Source organism: Amphiura filiformis, chromosome 14 (genome assembly GCF_039555335.1).
Source record: "Amphiura filiformis chromosome 14, Afil_fr2py, whole genome shotgun sequence".
Lineage (NCBI taxonomy): Eukaryota > Metazoa > Echinodermata > Ophiuroidea > Amphilepidida > Amphiuridae > Amphiura > Amphiura filiformis.
Genome location: NC_092641.1, coordinates 50,668,286 through 50,688,965, shown reverse-complemented (window position 1 = coordinate 50,688,965; position 20,680 = coordinate 50,668,286). Strand labels below are relative to the sequence as shown.

Here is a 20,680-nt window from a genome sequence, read left to right as displayed (position 1 = left end):
TGGAAGGTGTCCTAGAAGCGGATGAATCTTTCAGTGAGCAGAAGACCATCTTAGATTGGCCACATATACAACTAACAATGTATGCTCTCCATTCTATATTTCAGATCGGTGGAACATGTCTGTTAACCATTGAAGGTTTTGGAAGCAGAAGAATATTTTAGTGAGCAAATAACTATCTTAGATTGGCAACTACTAACATTGAATCTGTGCTTCCCCTTATATACTTTCAGATCGGTGAGACACATCTGCTAAACCATGGAAGGTGTCCTAGAAGCGGATGAATCGTTCAGTGAGCAAAAGACCATCTTAGATTGGCCACATATCCAATTCTCATTGAATCTGTGCTCCCCTTATATACTTTCAGATCGGTGAGACACATCTGCTAAACCATGGAAGGTGTCCTAGAAGCGGATGAATCTTTCAGTGAGCAGAAGACCATCTTAGATTGGCCACATATCCAATTCTCATTGAATCTGTGCTTCGCCTTATATACTTTCAGATCGGTGAGACACATCTGCTAACCATGGAAGGTGTCCTAGAAGCGGATGAATCTTTCAGTGAGCAGAAGACCATCTTAGATTGGCCACATATCCAATTCTCATTGAATCTGTGCTTCGCCTTATATACTTTCAGATCGGTGAGACACATCTGCTAACCATGGAAGGTGTCCTAGAAGCGAATGAGTCTTTCAGTGAGCAGAAGACCATCTTAGATTGGCCAAATATCCAATTCTCATTGAATCTGTGCTTCCCCTTATATACTTTCAGATCGGTGAGACACATCTGCTAACCATGGAAGGTGTCCTAGAAGCGGATGAGTCTTTCAGTGAGCAGAAGACCATCTTAGATTGGCCACATATCCAATTCTCATTGAATCTGTGCTTCCCCTTATATACTTTCAGATCGGTGAGACACATCTGCTAACCATGGAAGGTGTCCTAGAAGCGGATGAATCTTTCAGTGAGCAGAAGACCATCTTAGATTGGCCACATATCCAATTCTTATTCCTCCAAGAGTTATCCAAAGGTCTGCAGTCATTGAGAGAGCATGATGTCTTTTCTTGACGTGACAGTCATAGTTGATGAGGAATCATTTAGGCGCATAAGGCAATTCTTGTTGCTATTAGTGATGTGTTTGGCAATGTTCACCTCCGGATTGAGAGAGTCGTCTTTGGATCAGATCACGTTACAGGATGACGTGGATCTTTCTGCTGAAGGTTTGTTTAATATGTGTTGTTTCCCCTTGTATACTTTCAGATCGGTGAGACACATCTGCTAACCATGGAAGGTGTCCTAGAAGCGGATGAATCCTTCAGTGAGCAGAAGACCATCTTAGATTGGCCACATATCCAATTCTCATTCAATCTGTGCTTCCCCTTATATACTTTCAGATCGGTGAGACACATCTGCTAACCATGGAAGGGGTCCTAGAAGCGGATGAATCTTTCAGTGAGCAGAAGACCATCTTAGATTGGCCACATATCCAATTCTCATTGAATCTGTGTCTCCCCTTATATACTTTCAGATCGGTGAGACACATCTGCTAACCATGGAAGGTGTCTTAGAAGCGGATGAATCTTTCAGTGAACAGAGGACCATCTTAGATTGGCCACATATCCAATTCTCATTGAATCTGTGCTTCCTCTTATATACTTTCAGATCGGTGAGACACATCTGCTAACCATGGAAGGTGTCTTAGAAGCGGATGAATCCTTCAGTGAGCAGAAGACCATCTTAGATTGGCCACATATCCAATTCTCATTGAATCTGTGCTTCCCCTTATATACTTTCAGATCAGTGAGAAACATCTGCTAACCATGGAAGGTGTCCTAGAAGCAGATGAATCTTTCAGTGAACAGAAGACCATCTTAGATTGGCCACATATCCAATTCTCATTGAATCTGTGCTTCCCCTTATATACTTTCAGATCGGTGAGACACATATGCTAACCATGGAAGGTGTCCTAGAAGCGGAGATGAATCCTTCAGTGAGCAGAAGACCATCTTAGATTGGCCACATATCCAATTCTCATTGAATCTGTGCTTCCCCTTATATACTTCAGATCGGTGAGACACATCTGCTAACCATGGAATGTGTCCTAGAAGCGGATGAATCTTTCAGTGAGCAGAAGACCATCTTAGATTGGCAACTACTAACATTGAATCTGTGCTTCCCCTTATATACTTTCAGATCGGTGAGACACATCTGCTAACCATGGAAGGTGTCCTAGAAGCGAATGAGTCTTTCAGTGAGCAGAAGACCATCTTAGATTGGCCAAATATCCAATTCTCATTGAATCTGTGCTTCCCCTTATATACTTTCAGATCGGTGAGACACATCTGCTAACCATGGAAGGTGTCCTAGAAGCGGATGAGTCTTTCAGTGAGCAGAAGACCATCTTAGATTGGCCACATATCCAATTCTTATTGAATCTGTGAGCCCCAGTATATACTTTCAGATCGGTGAGACACATCTGCTAACCATGGAAGGTGTCCTAGAAGCGGATGAATCTTTCAGTGAGCAGAAGACCATCTTAGATTGGCCACATATCCAATTCTTATTCCTCCAAGAGTTATCCAAAGGTCTGCAGTCATTGAGAGAGCATGATGTCTTTTCTTGACGTGACAGTCATAGTTGATGAGGAATCATTTAGAGGCGCATAAGGCAATTCTTGTTGCTATTAGTGATGTGTTTGGGCAATGTTCACCTCCGGATTGAGAGAGTCGTCTTTGGATCAGATCACGTTACAGGATGCGTGGATCTTTCTGCTGAAGGTTTGTTTAATATGTGTTGTTTCTGCATCATACACTGTAGGTGATCATCCAACAAATTTGATCATTTGAGCACATTAATAAATAATAATAGAAACGAAAGGATTTTGACCCATTTATTGATTTTGTTAAAAATTGCTACAATCAGTGAAGAGCATCTCCTCTGCTACATAAAAGGAAGTCTCCGGCAATCACAACATTATGCCTTAAACGAACAAAAAATAATTACCAAGCACCAATCACATGGTTTTTTTAAAGGTTTCATTGTTGGCCTGGTCAACTGGAGTGGGTTTATGCAGGAACTAAATACCAGTTATTACTGATATGTTTATACTAAGACTTGCACAGGTAACCTTGTCCGTACATTTCACAATGTAGATGGTCAAGACCTTGGCAAGTTGGACACTTATTATCATGGATTATGTTATGCCATAAAATGCTGAGCTTGTAAAAAAATAACACTTTATGAAGAAATCCAGATGTGCTGTTAACTCTAAAAAACAAACTCATATTGACCTTAAAAACAAATAAAAACAGCCACCTCTCACCACACGATAATTATACCCGCATGCGAAGCATGGACGGGTATATTCTTATTCTGTGGTTTCTTCTCCTCCTTCTCCTCCTCCTTCTCCTCCTCCTTCTCCATCAAACACATCATTCTGTCAAGGCTAGCGCTACAACTACAAAGGCCCTGGAGCCCATATGTGGCACACTTATGGGCCCTACCCCGTAGAAGTGCCTTTTGCCCATCTTGGCCCCAGAGGTCAAAGGTCACGGGCCCCAGGGGCCCAAATGTGAAAATACAAAGCACGCCGTTTCTCATCAAATGAAGCAGCCTCAGGGCCCTGAGTTGGTACACTGATAGACCTAGGGGTACTCTATATTTCCAAATTTACAAGAGCCCCATATGTTATATATTGTGGGCCCCAAGGGCCCAAATGTTAAAATATGATGCAACAGATTGACAAGCCTAGCTCTAAAAGTACAAGATTACTAGGGCTCATAACCTGCATATATATGGGTCCTAAGTTGTAGATGTGCCTTTTGCCCATTTTGGCCCCAGATGTACAAGGCTAGGGGCCCCAGGGGCCCAAATGTTAAAACAAAGGGCCGGCCGTTTCTCAGCAAATAAAGTAGCTACAGGGTTCAGATTTGGTGCACAGATAGGTCTTTAGTATTATATTGTCATATGTATATACAACTCCCATATGTCACATAATATGGGCCCCATGGCCCCAAACGCTAAAACATAGGGCCGGCCGTTACTCAGTAAATGAAGCAGCTACAATGCCCAGCTTGAGTCTACTGATAGCACTTGAGAATCATACTTTAACATATGTACATGAGCCCCATAAGTCATATATATTGGGCCCCAGGGGCCAAAATGTTAAAACAAAGGGCCGGCCGTTTCTCATCATATAAAGCTGCTTTATGGCTCAGAGTTTGTACACAGATTGCACCTGATATTTACATTGTATTATGTACATATGAGCCCCATATATCACATAATATTGGCCCCAGGGCCCCAAACAGCTAAAACATAGGGCCGGCCGTTACTCAATAATAAAGTAGCTACAGTGGCCAGCTTGAGTCTACTGATAGCACTAGAGAATTATACTTCAACATAATTATGTACATGGGCCTCATAAGTCAAATATTATGGGCCCCAGATGTTAAAACAAAGGGCGGGCCGTTTGTCATCAAAGAAAGCAGCTTCCGGGCTCAGAATTTGTACACAGATATCACCTGAGAATTATATTGTTACTAACACCCACACACCCAGACTAAACAGACAGATCGTATTATATCATAATTGGAAATACCAGCGTAAAGCGTTAAGGCTGTTCCAGTTAAATTACATACCCATTGGCTGTTCCATTTAATTTACATACTCCCTCTGAAATGGCCCCCAAAAAGGCTGTTCCATTTAATTTACATACTCCCTCTGAAATGGCTGTTCCATTTAATTTACATGCTCCCTCTGGAATAGTTTCCCCTAATCATATTGCATAGCCTCACTGTGAGTAAGAGAGACTGACAACAGCAACCTATGGAGAGTAAGAGAGCGGTTCCCCTGGGAGGGACTTTTTACAATTTATTTTAAGTCCTCAGCAAATAAGGACTGTAAGTTTGGGTACACCGATAACATGCGGGTATAGCCGTATTTGTGTACAAATATATAGCCTTCTAGTTATACCCGCATGCAATAGCATGCAGGGTATCTTCCCATCCTGTGGTTTCTTCTCCTCCTCCATCTTCTTCTATCAAACACATCCGTTGGTCAAGGCTAGCGCTAAAACTACGAGGGCCACAGGGCTCATATGTGGTACACTTATGGACCCTACCCCGTAGATGTGCCTTTTGCCCATCTTGGCCCCAGTGGTCAAAGGTCACGGGCCCCAGGGGCCCAAATGTGAAAATACAAAGCACGCCGTTTCTCATCAAATGAAGCAGCCTTAGGCTCCTGAGTTGGTACACTGATAGCCCTAGGGGTACTCTATATTTACAAATATACAAGAGCCCCATATGTTATTTATTATGGGCCCCAGGGGCCCAAATGTTAAAATATGATGCAACAGATTGACAAGCCTAGCTCTAAAAGTACAAGATCACTAGGGCTCATATGTGGCATATGTATGGGTCCTAAGTTGTAGATGTGCCTTTTGCTCATTTTGGCCCCAGATGTACAAGGCTAGGGGCCCAAATGTTAAAACAAAGGGCCGGCCGTTTCTCAGCAAATAAAGTAGCTACAGGGTTCAGATTTGGTACACTGATAGGTCTTTTTACTCAGTAAATAAAGCAGCTACAATGCCCAGCTTTAGTTTACTGATAGCACTTGAGAATTATACTTCAACATATGAACATGAGCCCCATCAGTCAAATATTATGGGCCCCAGGGCCCCAAATGTTAAAACAAAGGGCCGGCCGTTTCTCATCAAATAAAACAGCTTCAGGGCTCAGAGTTTGTACACAGATTGCATCTGAGAATTATATTGTTATATGTACATGTACATATGAGCCCCATATGTCACATAATATGGGCCCCAGGACCCCAAGCGCTAAAACATAGGGCCGGCCGTTACTCAGTAAATAAAGCAGCTACAGAGCCCAGCTTGGATAGCCTGATAGCTCTAGATAATTATACTTCAACATATGTACATGGACCTCATAAGTAAAATATAATGGGCCCCAGGGCACCAAATGTTAAAACAAAGGGCCGGCCGTTTCTCATCAAATAAAGCAGCTTCCGGGCTCAGAATTTGTACACTGATAGCGCCTGAGAATTATATTGTTACTAACACCCCCCACACATAGGACTAAACAGGCAGATCCGTATCATAATATAATAATTGAAAATACCAGCGTGAAGCGTTAAGGGGGTACTACGCCCCTGTGGTAGATTTGTGACTATTTTTGCATTTTTCTCAAAAACTAATAACACACTGGTAACAAAAGTTATTTATATTATTGGGGCAAGAAATCCAATTACTACACTGAAATTTCAGTAACTCAAGACAAGCGGTTCAGTATATGACAGGAAATGAGGTACATCCTAGCGGTACCTTATTTCTTATCATAAATAACGAACCGCTTGTCTTGGGTCACTGAAATTCCAGTGTAGTAATTGGATTCCTTGCCCCTATAATATACATAATTTTGTTACCAGTGTGTTATTAGTTTTTGAGAAAAATGCAAAAATAGACATAAATTTATCTAGGGGTGTAGTACCCCCTTAAGGCTGTTCCAGTTAAATTACATATCCATTGGCTGTTCCATTTAATTTACATACTCCCTCTGAAATAGCGCCAAAATAGGCTGTTCCGTTTAATATACATACTCCCTCTGAAATGGCTGTTCCATTTAATTTACATACTCCCTCTGGAATAGTTTCCCTAATCATATTGCATAGCCTCACTGTGAATAAGAGAGACTGACAACACAACCTATGGAGAGTAAGAGAGATGCGCCCCCTGGGAGGGGACTTTTTACAGTTTCTCTATTTTAAGTGCTACGAGAGTGCAACCTACATTAAATTAAAGCTTGTGACTTGGACTTTCACTTTTTACACATTTTCTGCCCAATTGGGCGACTTTTTACAATTTCTTTATTTTAAGTCCTCAGCAAATAAGGACTGTAAGTTTGGGTACACCGATAACATGCGGGTATAGCCGTATTTGTGTACAAATATATAGCCTTCTAGTCAAATTTCCCGGGCACCGAAATTGCCTGTGGCAATGGCGTCCCAGTAACACAATAAATGCTGGCGACATTTGAGCACAAATAACCATGACATCATTGCCCTAGAGTCAATTTTTGTGGGAATTTTGAATATCGCATGTTGACAGCCGGCAGTTTTTATGATCAATATGAGTTTGTTTTAAATAAAACCATGTGATTCGTGCTTGATAATTGTTATTCTAACACACATCGTATAAGGCATAATGTTGTGATTGCCGGAGTGTTCTTTTAAGAAATATTGGGACAATGTATCATTGTAATATATCAAATTATTCCTAATTAATTCCACTAAATACAGGTTTCGGTCTGTTGCTTGATTTTGCATACACTGGAAAAATGGAGCTGAATGCAGAGAGCGTTTTTGAAGTATTAGCCACAGCCTGTCACCTTCATGTACAACCAGCCATTGAAACCTGTATCTCATACATTGATCACTGTTTTTATAATGAGTTGCTGGACTTTGATGACTTCTTAAAGATATCATCTATGGCTGGCAATTATGGATTGCAAAGGTATGGGAGTACCGAGGGTATAGAATTTATCTGATGAGAAGGTGATAGTTTATTTGCAAAGATTTATTTGATAGTACCTGATCCAACCAGGCCAATTCGTCATCAGTATTCCATAGTGGCGTATAGTCAGGGCGCCGCGAATAAACAACTTTTCGAGAAAATCAGGTTTGAAGAAATGCCAATTTAAAATCGAGTTGTGTAAATCAGTCATTCATTATATTTTGTAAATGATGTGAAATTTCTTAAATTAACTAAATAGATTTTATTGTTATATATTTTTCAAAAGAAATAAATACAAACTGTTGCTGGCAAACTGAAAACAAAAAGCACAAAACTATACGTCACTATGGAAAACAAGCTAAACGCACTACCCTAACCTAACGGCTAACGTTAACCTTACCCCACCTCGGTCGCCGTGTAATCCTATGGCGTAACTTTTGGTCGTTTGTATTCCACAGTGGCGTATAGGTCATGATACGTCACTATGACATGCATTGAGGTGTACGCCACTATGACATACAAAGTTTTTCATTTTTGCCGATATTTCTTAATTATAAAATGTGTATACAAAGTGGCGTATGGTCGATACGCCACTATGGAATACAAAAATTGTCACTTTGTAACTATACGTCACATTTAATTAATTAATTACTAATTAATTAGCTAGTTTTGACTGATGAGACTTAAAAAATGAAAGAGAACATCATTAAAAACATATGTGCCAATTTTCAAAAAATGACCAAAAATCACTATCACGCCACTATAGAATACAACCCGATTTAATTGAGGCAATTATCGAAGTTAAGAAAGGCACAAATAGGAAATAATAAAATACAGTGACATCAGTGTGTATATCATTGGGTACAACTTCAAATCCCAAGCATTCTGGTGGTGTATATATATATGAACATGTATAAGGCCCTTCACAATTAATTCTTAGTTTCCTGTTTCAAGTTTGAAAATGAAGGACGAGGTGACTTTTAATTATTAATTATCTATTAATTATTAATTATCTATTACTTTCTTTATTTTGAAAATGTGATCGTGACTATTATCAACAGTCCATTTGGTTATTTTGACTAAGACTACGGATTTAATTATTTTACCTTTATAATTGATTTTTTACATTAATATTAGTAGGGGACCCTACAATGTTCTTGTTTTATATTCATAATCAAAGTTGAGATGATCAAAAACAGATATTAGCAAATAAAAGTAATTAAAAGTCAATTAAAAGATGAAAATACCTAAATAAAAATAAAATAATTAAATATTTTTCCATTCTTGATTTTGGACGCGCGAGGGAAACAGGAAACTAAGGATCAATTGTAATTGGCCTAAAGACACCACATATATGCTCGCATGAAACAGCTGCCTCATCACATTAATGTCACTGCCTCGCCAAGACAAGTATAGTTCTCTTAATTACCATCTGCGGATGACCAAAGTTGTTCTCCCACATTTCAGTTATCTCAGTTGAAATTCATATGCCCCTATGGAAGACATGACATTAATCTTCTACACAGGGAGTGTGAATTTCAATTGGGGTTCCTGGCCCTGGGGGTACATACGTATGTCAGGTATACTGAGACATGCCGGTCCAATGGTTCAATTTTTCATGAGAAATCCTTAGCCATGGGTAGGCTTTTCAATTGAAAAATCCTTACACATGGGTCCTGTTTTGAGTCAGATTTGAGCACATCTTTCTGACGGCGTTTTTCAAAATCAACCTAAATTCAATTCCCGGGGTTCAATTCAATTGAATATGAATACAAAAGCCACCCAAGTCCATACTTTGACCAAATTGAGTTAAGCATGGGAAAGTGTTGCTATACATAGGCCTGTCATATGTATGAAAGAACACCTCAAATTCATCCTCTGTGTCTATTGAGCATGTGAAAAATAGCATGTATGAAAGAATCAACCCAAGTCCATGATTTGAGTCTTGTAACACATTGATTGAAATCCAGTATGTATAAAAGTCCACTTGTCACACATTCATTGCTGGAGAGTGACTTTTGAAAAAATGGGTTTAATCAAGGAAAGTGTGTGGTTTATATTACATGGCAGAATGCTTATCAACATTATACATAACTGTGTGCTTTATTTTGTATTATCTTACTAGTGGTAATCTCATTCCAACATTATTGTCTTAGTATATGATTCAAAAACCACCCAAGTCCAGAATTTAAAATGAACCCCACGAAGTCCCTGAAATGCTAATCGTCATACCTAATACAGATTAACCCACCCATTTTCACGTACAACTTACCATATTGACCTGGTAAATCTAACTGAAGGAATTAAAATGAAACATAAGTTTTTTGCTCAAAATCACTCCCCATGGACTTGGGTGGGTTTTGGATTCATGTATTCAATTAATTCAACCCGAATCATGATTACGACAATAAATAATCAAACATTTTTTGTTATTTTTCCAAAATGTAATGCCTTAACAGATTAAAAGACATAGCAGATGATCACATTGCAAAGAATTTTGCGGAGGTCTCCCAGACAGAAGATTTTATTGAACAGATAACAGCTAGAAGTCTGCTGGAATTCTTGGACAGAAATGACTTAGCTGTCAGCACTGAAGAGCAGGTGAGACACTGAGACACACACAAAAATAAATTACGAAGTCGGGTAGGATTTACATGTTTACATGTAAATCCTACCCGACTTTGTAAATTATTTTTGTTTTTTTAAGGCAGGGACTGTCTTGTAATTTGCAGGAGAGCATTAAATGGCTTATCTGGAGCCTCCCAAGGAGAGCTGTTTATAGAGCATTTACAATAGAATATTTAAGGAAAGAATTGTCAATTAAGGAGAGCTAAAAATCACTCTCCTATATTAGATGTAAGGAGAGCAATAGAGAGCGACTGCTCTCGCTCTCCTCAAAAGGCAGTCCCAGTTAAGGTACGCCAGGCACCCACAAGATGCACTTAATTCTGTGAGTATGCATCATTTTCAAAATAATCAGAGAGTGTATTACTATTAGTAAGCACCGGGAGAATTTGTGATTTCTGAAAATGTATTCTTTTATACTATCCTTGAGTCAGTAAAGTGAAATCAAATTGTGAGATTTTCTTAAAAACTTATTTTTTTCAGGAATCTGTTATGCTAGTTGAATTCCTTGCATCATTTCCTTTCTGAAAGTATATACTCTAATACTTCTCCCTTCTTGGGAGAATTTGTGATGCTCAAAAAATGCCAAAATTCAAGAAATTTGGGCATAATTGCAAATTTTAAGTTCGGCTACAAATCTTAAGATTTTTCCAAGATATCCATTTTTTTAAAGTATTCTTTATCCAAAAAAAGTTTTTACTAAAATTGAAAGAATCAATGGCGATCTGCAATACAATATTGCAAGCCTTGAAATAAGCGGGCGCGGGGAGCAAATTTGCTCTTGTAAAGCCACCAATTACTCCTGGTCCTTGTAAAATTCACATGAACCAGGAGCAATTTTAAAAACAAATTGCTCCTGGTTCCAGTTTTGCACTTACGCAGTAGGCCTAGTGCTGGTATTGTATGCAGAAAAGGATTACTATTTGAAAATTGCTCCTATTTCTTCAGAAATTGCTCCTGGTTCTTGTAAAATCACAGTGAACCAGGAGCAATGTTTAAAAACAAATTGCTCCTGGTTCCAGTCTGCTTATTTCAAGGCTTGCAATATTGCAGAAAAGGTATAGAAAATAAACTGTAGGACTTGAAATTATTAATGATTCCAAGAAAAGAAAGAAGGAAAAATATACAAATTTTTTTAAAAGTTTGAACTTTTTGGGAAAAATGCACACATTTTGGGAATATTATGGACAAATCACGCAAAACTGATGCACAAAATTTGGTCTCAAAAATTACGCTTTTTCCCGGTGCTTAGTGAATTTAGTCTAAATAAGTAACACAACATGGGTTTTGCTATGAGATGCATCTTGGACATTTTATGCATGAAATGCATTCCAGGCTTTTTCAAATAAAATAACAAAAATGCAGGAAACTCTCTGACAAATGAAATGTGTGTGGCGTACCATATACAAACTAATAATTTTTTTACTTATTTGTGGTTCAATAAATTAGACAATACCTTGCTCTTCTGCCCATAGACCCTATAAAGAAGGGTCTTTGTTCTGCCTAAGCTGCTGAATGTTGATACTAAACCCATGCGCACACTCTATGGGGCTGATACACACATGTTAACCACATAAAGTTGTTGTTTTAAAACTTCCGTGGTCGGGGTACGCGCTGGTGAATTGCGATCGCGTAAAAGTGACAAGGTAAGCCTACTACTACCGAACAGACAACCAATGGGTCAACCGACTTGTTGTCAAGTGCGTTGATCAGCCAATCAGCGTGATTGCTTATTTTTTTCTGGGTGTACGCTCGAGGCGCTTGGCGCTAGCTCGGACCACGGAAGTTTTAAGAAATTAACTTTAGTGTCAACATCTTGGGTGTTTGTGGATTGATATGATTTCTCTACCAAGTAACAATATACAGTTTTATGCTGTATATATCGTTAAATGCCACTACTTTCACCCCCTGAGCACTATCTGGCGATCTAACCTTGCCTCTTATTGGGCAATTACATTATATCTTCACTTTAATCACCAATCAGAATGAAGCTTTGCAAATAATTCACCCCAATTTTTTTGTGTGGTGAAATTATTCTAACAATGTTGCTGATTGGTCCAATTGATAATGAAAACTTCTTTTTGGCCAATCGGCAGGTAGTTCTGATGGGGTTAACAGATTTGTTCACAACTTGAATTGCATTAATTGGAGATTTGCTGGGATATTGGCTTGGGGGGAAAATGTCTGAAATTAATTGGCAACCACTGTAGGTTAAATTCAGACTTCTGCTCTCCCCATAGTTCATTATTTAAGAATTTGGTAAATGAATCATAAAAGTACTCCATCCTTTGGAGGGGATGTACAGAGACCCATACCTCACATGTATCTCGCAGCCAGTTTTAAAAAAAGTAGGGTACTATAACCCTTGACTGTTCCCAACCCGTCCTAATATTCAAATGGACCCCAATGGAAATGAGCTTCAATAGAGGTTTTAAGGGTTATCCAGAGTTGTAAAAACCCAAAACAAATCAAATCAAATCCTCTGAATAAATTCATTGTACTTGCACAGGTTTTACGAGGCATCAGTACGTGGTTGAAACAGGACAAGGCAAACCGCATCCACCACACCATGCCGCTGTTACGCAAGGTCCGTCTAGGACTAGTCTCGGCGCAATCTCTCGTCAGTTACATAGATAGCAACCTGCTAGGCATACCACAATGCAAAGCGTTATTTGATCAGTTTATGCAACATCATGCTGTTCGTAGCGGTACTGCTGGCGGACCTGGTCCATTGATGACAGCGCATCCAGAAATGTTTACTCCGAGAGTAAGCACAAGGGTAGGTATTCAAGCTTTGCTGTATTATGCGATTAGGTAAAATCAAAGAGTCCCAAATCAGCAAACATAAAAATGTTTTTAAAACATTATAAACATGTTATAAACGTGTTTAGGTTTTGGTCAAAACATTTTAATAACATTTAATTGTCAGGTTATAAAGGTCATGAAAACATTTTTGAAAACACTACACAACATATTAAAAATGTTGTGAAAATGTATTGCAAAATATTATTAGCAATATATTTTTGCAAAATATTTTGTCAACACTTTTTTTACATTATGTTAGAATGTTTTGCATTAAGTTTTCCAAATAGTTTTGTAAATAACCTCACATTTAAATGTTTTCTTTGAAATATTTTTATGTTTGAAGGGAACTCTGATATAAATGTATTATGTTAAGCTTAGGAGGGCAAAATAATATACATCCTGATATTTTTGATTCATATTATGTGATTCTTTAGATTCTACGTCCAACGTGTTGGGATAAAAATGTGTGCTAAATATGCACCGCATGTGCAAAACCTTAAAACGCAAAAAGTTCAAGGAAGTAAATTATCATAGGCATAGATCCCGGGGATGGGGGGGGGTAACCCCCCCCCCCCAATATTTTTGTCCCAATCATCCCCCCCAATGTTGACTCCTGTATGTGAGTTTCTGACCAAAATAACCTCATATTTGGTTATTTTAGCTTCAAAAATTCCAAATTTTTGTGTGCTTTACACGAATTTATCACACTTTTGCACCATATTTAATCAGTTTAGTTTCAATATGGCAAAATCTTTCGTATGCTATTCTGTCGTCAAAAGGTGCTGTATTCACTATACTTCAAGAATTTTTTTCCAACCCCATTCCCCCCAATGTCAAAAAGAAATCTATGCCACTGCAAATTATTGTTCAATTGTTGGTTCAAGTACAATGTTTATCATCCATAAGCAACAAACCAATATCTGACCTTGTAACAGTACAAGCTGGGTAAATTTGAGTTGGTACTCCTTGGGTGTAAGCTCATTTGTATTATATCAGGTCCAAACAAGGGAAAGGAGGCAATTTTGGAAATTGAATTTATTGGGGAACTCTATATGGGTGATACTATATCTCACACACCGACATCGCCTGGCTAATAATTACTTGGTACAGCAGAGATACTAAAATAAATACCCGGGATCGATACACATGAATGTGCTATGCACGATTTGATATTCACACGATAAATCTTTGGATACCGGGTAGAAAATGGTGAATATCTCCCATAATTTTTTTGTTCTAAAGAAGCCATATTTAGATCCTTGCACTTGAACATATGTGTTGAAAGGATGATAGTCATTAGCTTGAGTTTTGAGAAAGAAGCGTGCGTCTTGAACTCAAAAACTGACCAAAATACAGATTTTATATTGCGTTGGTCCTGTATGGACTACAGCGCGTAGGCTATAGCTGCACTCACTCCCGTGGAGGCAGTATAAAAGTCGATGACCATTGACCTTAATGGTGTATACAAGCTTACTCACACACAGAGAGGTCAATTACCAGGCTATTGTCAGGTCTGAACAAAATGGCCATGCGTGGCTGTGGATCAACCTACCATGGCTATTTCTGCCATGAAGATATCGGGGCGATGACACTGTGTCTCAATATGAATAGCAGTTCAAATGAGCTATTCCAGTTGAAATCCATACACCCTCTATTGAAGACATGACATTAATCTCCAACACAGTAGGTGTAGATTTCAAATGGAGTCACCCATTCAGGTAACCCCATTTGATATAACACTTAATGTGTGGAAGATTAAGGTCATGTCTTCCATAAGGGGGTGTATGGATTTCAACTGGATTGGCCCAAAGCACGGTGAACCAATATGGAGGCATGCTACGTTATGTTCATGTGTGACAGTCATGGCAGTCTCTGTCTCTGTCTGTCTCAGTCTAATACAATGATGTGGGCTCATGTAGGATGTTAAAATAAAATATGAATTGATTTCTTCAAGTACATGTGTGCAATAATTATGGGGCAATTTATGGGCAATTCCAAGCGCATCATTCCACAACGCAAAGTTTGCATATGAATTTCTTTTTAATGCAGCAGCCAAACATGTAGGTGAATAACATGATGGAAGCTATATTTGGTAAGTGAATGATAAAGGTAGAAACTTTACCAAACCACCCTAATTTCATAATTTGCATGTTGCAAAATTTGCAGTGCTGAATGATGTGCTTGGAATTGCCCATATAATGGAACCAGTGATGTGATGAGGAGAAAATATACTGTAATATATCTAAAATAGTCCCTGTTTTCCTTAGAATCATATGTAAACATGTCAGCAAACACAAAATGTTTTAGAGCAAAATGATGTGATAACATTTGAAATGATCAAGAGAAAACACTCCAATAAAATAGACAATGTGTACCTTCAAATTGTACATGAAGAAGCCAGAAAACACTAAACACAAACGTCTTAAAGCAAAACATTTAATTACTGGGTATAAAACACTTTTACATTCAAAAAACATTCTAACATAATGTTGTTGTGGTGGTGGTGTTTTTTTAAACATTTTCGTTAATTTTTATATTAGAACTTTAGTGTATTTGCTGGGATGTGCTTGATGAATTAGATAATTAGAGAATAAAGGTATTGTTTTTAGCCGCTGTTGTGCATCTATTGTCTCATACAACACGGACGACATCATTGTTTTATGCCAAAAATAATGATGTTGCGTGTTATATGAGACGATAGATGCACAACAATGGTTAACAACCAATGTATTTATTCTCATTTTTAAACACTTCAATTCAATTATGGAAGTATACTAAATTTTTATCAAATATAGTTTGCCCTATTGCCCCTCTAACCATGCATGTAGTACTGTATAATTGTATAATGCCAAATTAATCTTATCACTCCTCTAATTTCTATTTTCCAGGCAATAGTAGCTATTGGAGGACAGACCACATTTGAAAGCATCCGTTACTACAGTCAAGACAAGCAATGTTGGATACCGCTCAAAAAATTTGCTCAATTACCATTCAGTTGCGTGTCACACCACAGCGCCCTCACTGTCAGCGGACAATTATTCATCGCTGGTGGTGAGTACACACAAAACAACAAAGTTGTCACGCACAACTTTTTCTTCCAGTACGATGCATGTACCAATCGTTGGCTGCGGCTACCGACGATGAAAGTGGCGCGCAGCAAATTCGCAATGGTCTACGTGGACGGATTTATATACGCTGTTGGGGGGACAAAATCAGAATAAGAAGTGGATGTGTGCTGTGGAAAGGTTTGATATGAATCTTAACAAGTGGCAAATAGTGACCTCTATAGACACGGCACTTAAGCAGCCTACAGCGGCGCCGTATAATGGCAAGCTTATAGTCGTAGGCTTAGATTTCAATAATGCCTTACATGTCCTCCTATTCCATCCGAAACATAATAGCTGGACTAGGCATGCTAGTACTTATTACCCACAATGCAAAGCTGTATTACCAGTAGTCCACAGTGGTATTTGTTATCAAGTTGGTTTCAGAAGCACACAGAGTAAGCTAGATCCCACGCCGGAGTGGGCATATTCCCGGAAGTACTACCGACGCATGCAATTTTGACTCAAACACGTCACCGCAAGATGCCAGCTTAGCTATGTCCGATGCAGGTGGAGATGAAGCCGCGCAGGATCAGAAGTTCATCTCGGAAAGCAACCTGCCGACTTTTCGTATAGAGGATAAGGTGTTCGTAGCTGTGAATGGGCATGTGGAAAGTACAGGGATAACTGTGGATGAGAATCAAGTGTACGATGTGGATATGGACTTGTGGAATAGGTTAGGGCATATCATAGAAGGAGCTGCAATTACCTGCTTTACGTTTGACAGGTATAGCTTGGAGTAGACCTGGGCATATGCACAGTGGCATAACCAGGATTTTGAAAGGGGGCGCAAACTTGTGAATGTACTGATGAAAATATTTTTTGCCAACTGAAAGTTTTTACCTGTATAACTTGTGTTTTGGGCTAAGCACCTACAGGGTATTTTATTGCACATACTACGTGTATACTCTTTACAAAACAAATGCAAATCTCTGTATTGATTTTAGATTTTTTGATTTATCAAATCACATACAGTGCCTTTAAAAGAACATTCAGGAAATTCTAGACCAACTTACTCAATGAAATACAAAATGAAGATCCACATAAATGTAATTTAGTAACAACGTTGGATGGATATACTGGGCACATGAATGCATGCATTAAACCAACCGGTACGATATAAGAATTGAAATGGTATGTTGGAGGACGGTTCTAATCTTAAAAGATGACAGAGGGACAGGCATCTAGATCGATTCCACAACCATTCATACCTAGTATCATATGTTAAATTGTATTATCATGCGAATTGGCCCATGGTACCTTATGGAAGACATAATTTTATATACGAGGGTCAGTCAGTATGTTTAAGAGTTGACTTGTGACGTCATATGTGGGCATTTCTCAATGATTACATAAACACTGCATGTACTTTGTCTTTCACACAACACATGTAAAAATTATATCACACATGTGATTACGTAACAGCATTAGCATAAAATCAATAGACTCTTGACACTGCCAAATCACACAAAAAGGCGGACCTTTTAAATTACAGCAAAGACACATGTTTAAAATGTCTGAGAACAGCAAAAGTACAAGGTGCATATGGCTAGTTTGGGGCAGGAATCACTAGGTCTTCAGTTTGCTTTTGGTAAAATATGAGACTTGCCATTAAACTTGGGTGGAAATGGGACGTTTGGAAACTTCAACAACTTTAGGGCTTGAATGGAAGCAAAATTATTCTGCAAAAATGGCGAAAATGAAAAAGCAGTTATTATTACAAATGACATTAATTATCTCCAAAATGAAACAGTTTAAACTAAAATGAGTGGTCACGTGTGAGAGCTGGTACTCAGTGCGATGATAACTGGTGCAAATCAAACAACAATCTGGGCATGCGTAGGATGACCGATACAACATGCTGGAAATGCACGAAAATTGCAAAATTCCATGTAAATAGGGCCTAAAATATTACAAAATGATATGAAAATTTTAATTTAAATATTCATATGAATTTTTATGGATGATCTCAACCTGAAATGAACAGAAAATTTTTTTAAATAAATTTCTCATTCAAACGATAGCCTCTCTCTCTCTCTGTTCCACTATACTTTTTGTATAAATGTAACAATAGTAGAATAATTAATCACGGATTCAAATATTTTCTAGAGAGACTCCCGTTTTAATGTTTGGAGATAAGTCAACAGAACTGGCAAAAAAACTTAAATTTCCATGTTTGCTATTTTTGGCAATATCAAGATTTTTATAGAAAGAAAAGCCTTGTTTTTGTCAAAAATAAGACAAATTTGACCACACATTTTAAGTAAACTAAAACATTTACAGCCCAACAAACAAGGTTTAATGAACTGGTAGTTTGTGTTCTATTACTGTTCCAAAAGACAGCATTTTCCATACTTTTAATTCCCGAGAAAATATAAAATACAACAATACCGCATTTCAGCCTTTTATTTCCCTTAGCAAAAACGACCCAATTTCAGTAGGTGACTCTAGACCATTGAATTTATGCTAATGCTGTTACGTAATCATGTGTGTGATTCTTACATGTGTTGTTTGAAAGACAAAGGTACAGTCACTACAGTGTTTATGTAATCATTGAGAAATGCCATGAAAACAATCCATATGACGTCACATGTCAACTCTTACAACATACTGACTGACCCTCGTAAATGAGGATTGCTCTGTCATGAGTGGTGTCGTATTGCATACCCCCTGAATCATACATGTGCAATGTCCTGCTTTTTCTGCAAAATGTGCAGAAATGAATTCCGCTTCCAACGCATTTTACAGATTTGTAATACAATCACCCGTTTTTTAAATAATGGTCATTATTTAAGGGTGGTTAGTTACTTTTTTGGAGATGTTGATATGTACCCAAGGGGATAGAAGGATATGCTTTAAGTTAATAACAATACCAATAATGATATAATATTGGATGGCTGAGCATGATACCCTAACATATCGGATGAGTCATAAAAAATTGTATGACGAATCCGATACGTTATGGTATCATGCGAAATAAGCCATCCAATATTATCATTATTAGGTTTTCTTAACTCCTAATAACCCTGAAAACATAATAATGTCAAACCCTGTCCCACCATTTCAAAAGTTTGGTTTTACTCAAAAATTGTCAAATTTTGCTCTTTTAGCATTAGATTTTTAGAAACATGGACCCATGCATGTCTTAATGATTTTCTGTCAAATTTACCCCAATTTTGCAGTTTTTGGTTGATTTTTAAAAACATGGTTCCATGTGTAAGGATTTCTGTGGAAACCAACCCCTGAATCTGGGTATTTGGTGTGAAAACAGAACCATTTGGGCAGCACATCCCACCATGTTCCTTTGTGTCCACATCTAACTTGTGCAATGATCCTGTCATGTGAAATTTGTCATCATGCCCAGGAAATAGGTGTGTCATCAGTGGTTGCACCAGGATTTTTTTTTTTTGGGGGGAGTTTAGAGAGGGTTAATGTCTCCTTGTTGCTGCCACTGGGTTTTGTGATATATATTCTTTGAAGTTCTTTTTGTGTTTTTACTTTAACTGCTTCTATTGTAGCATTAAAACCAATTTGACTTTGTTGTGAACTTTATATATAATGTTGAATATGGCAATATGTACAGACTTGACATTTAGTATGGAATATATTTTTCACATAATTCCAAGACTGGTCTGAAAGGTGTCGGCATAAACCGCACAGGCTAAATATTAATTGGGGTGTGTCGGGAGATGGTGTAAAATATTTTTTTGACAGAACAATTTACATTATGGTTAGAGACTGACCGATCAGGTCCTTATCTGAATCGGCCGATTGGCCGATCAATTATCTCTTTGATCTGCCGATTCGATCGCCGATCGCCGATTACCAGTTCCCCAATTGTAAACAATGGCTGCCATCACCGTGCGTAAATTTCACCCGTATGTTGAAAGGGTACTCGTACGCAAAGTATTACCATAATTATGTATGCTATAAAAAGCAAAAAAAAACACACTCCCATATGCATTTAAAATACTGAATTTGACCATGATTATTATAAGCTCAATTTACCTTTTCCCCCTGATGTCCCAGTCCAACTACTACTGTGTAACCCGGAAGTAAGAACTACAATTGTAATGTGCATGCGGGGAATTACCTGATTATCTCAGCTGCGTGCCTGAATCACGGTATGATTTTATATATGTTTATCGCCTACAAAGCTTGTTCTTTTGCTAAATTTCGCTTGATTTAACTAGTCTAATTCAAAGAAATATACCAATAAATGAATACTTGTTAAGCTTCAACAATTACTTTCATGATATTGGGTGATCGGTGCATTACATCGGCGGATGAATGAAAAATCGGCCGATGCAGATCACTACCGATAAGCTAATAATCGGCCCGATACGGAAGCTACCGATCTGATCGGTCAGTCTCTAATTATGGTGCTCATATTAAGTGAATTAGCCTAAATGGGGGCGTAAAATGTCTGAATTTGAGCACATCATTCTGATATTACCAAATTTATTGGGGTCTAACCCCAACCCTACCTGTGTTTTTTTGCTATCGGAAGGGAAAGAAGAAACAAAAAAGGAGAGAAGGTAAAGAAAGAAGTCACTTGGTACCCTGGGATTCACCCGGGTCCCCTTGCATGCCACGCACATGATCACCGACCTGTAGCTACCG

General features: G+C 38.3%; 1 protein-coding gene across 1 annotated transcript; it reads left to right on the top strand.

Moving 5' to 3' along the window:
* Positions 1-904: 904 nt before the first annotated feature.
* On the top strand, positions 905-17,385 carry LOC140170264 (kelch-like protein 15). Its single transcript, XM_072193638.1, is given in 9 exon segments — positions 905-1,095; positions 1,098-1,134; positions 1,136-1,215; positions 7,310-7,523; positions 9,983-10,124; positions 12,658-12,927; positions 15,842-16,153; positions 16,155-16,508; positions 16,510-17,385. Coding segments are annotated over 9 exon segments (1,746 nt in total). The 5' UTR covers positions 905-1,049; the 3' UTR covers positions 16,801-17,385.
* The last annotated feature ends 3,295 nt before the right edge of the window (positions 17,386-20,680 follow it).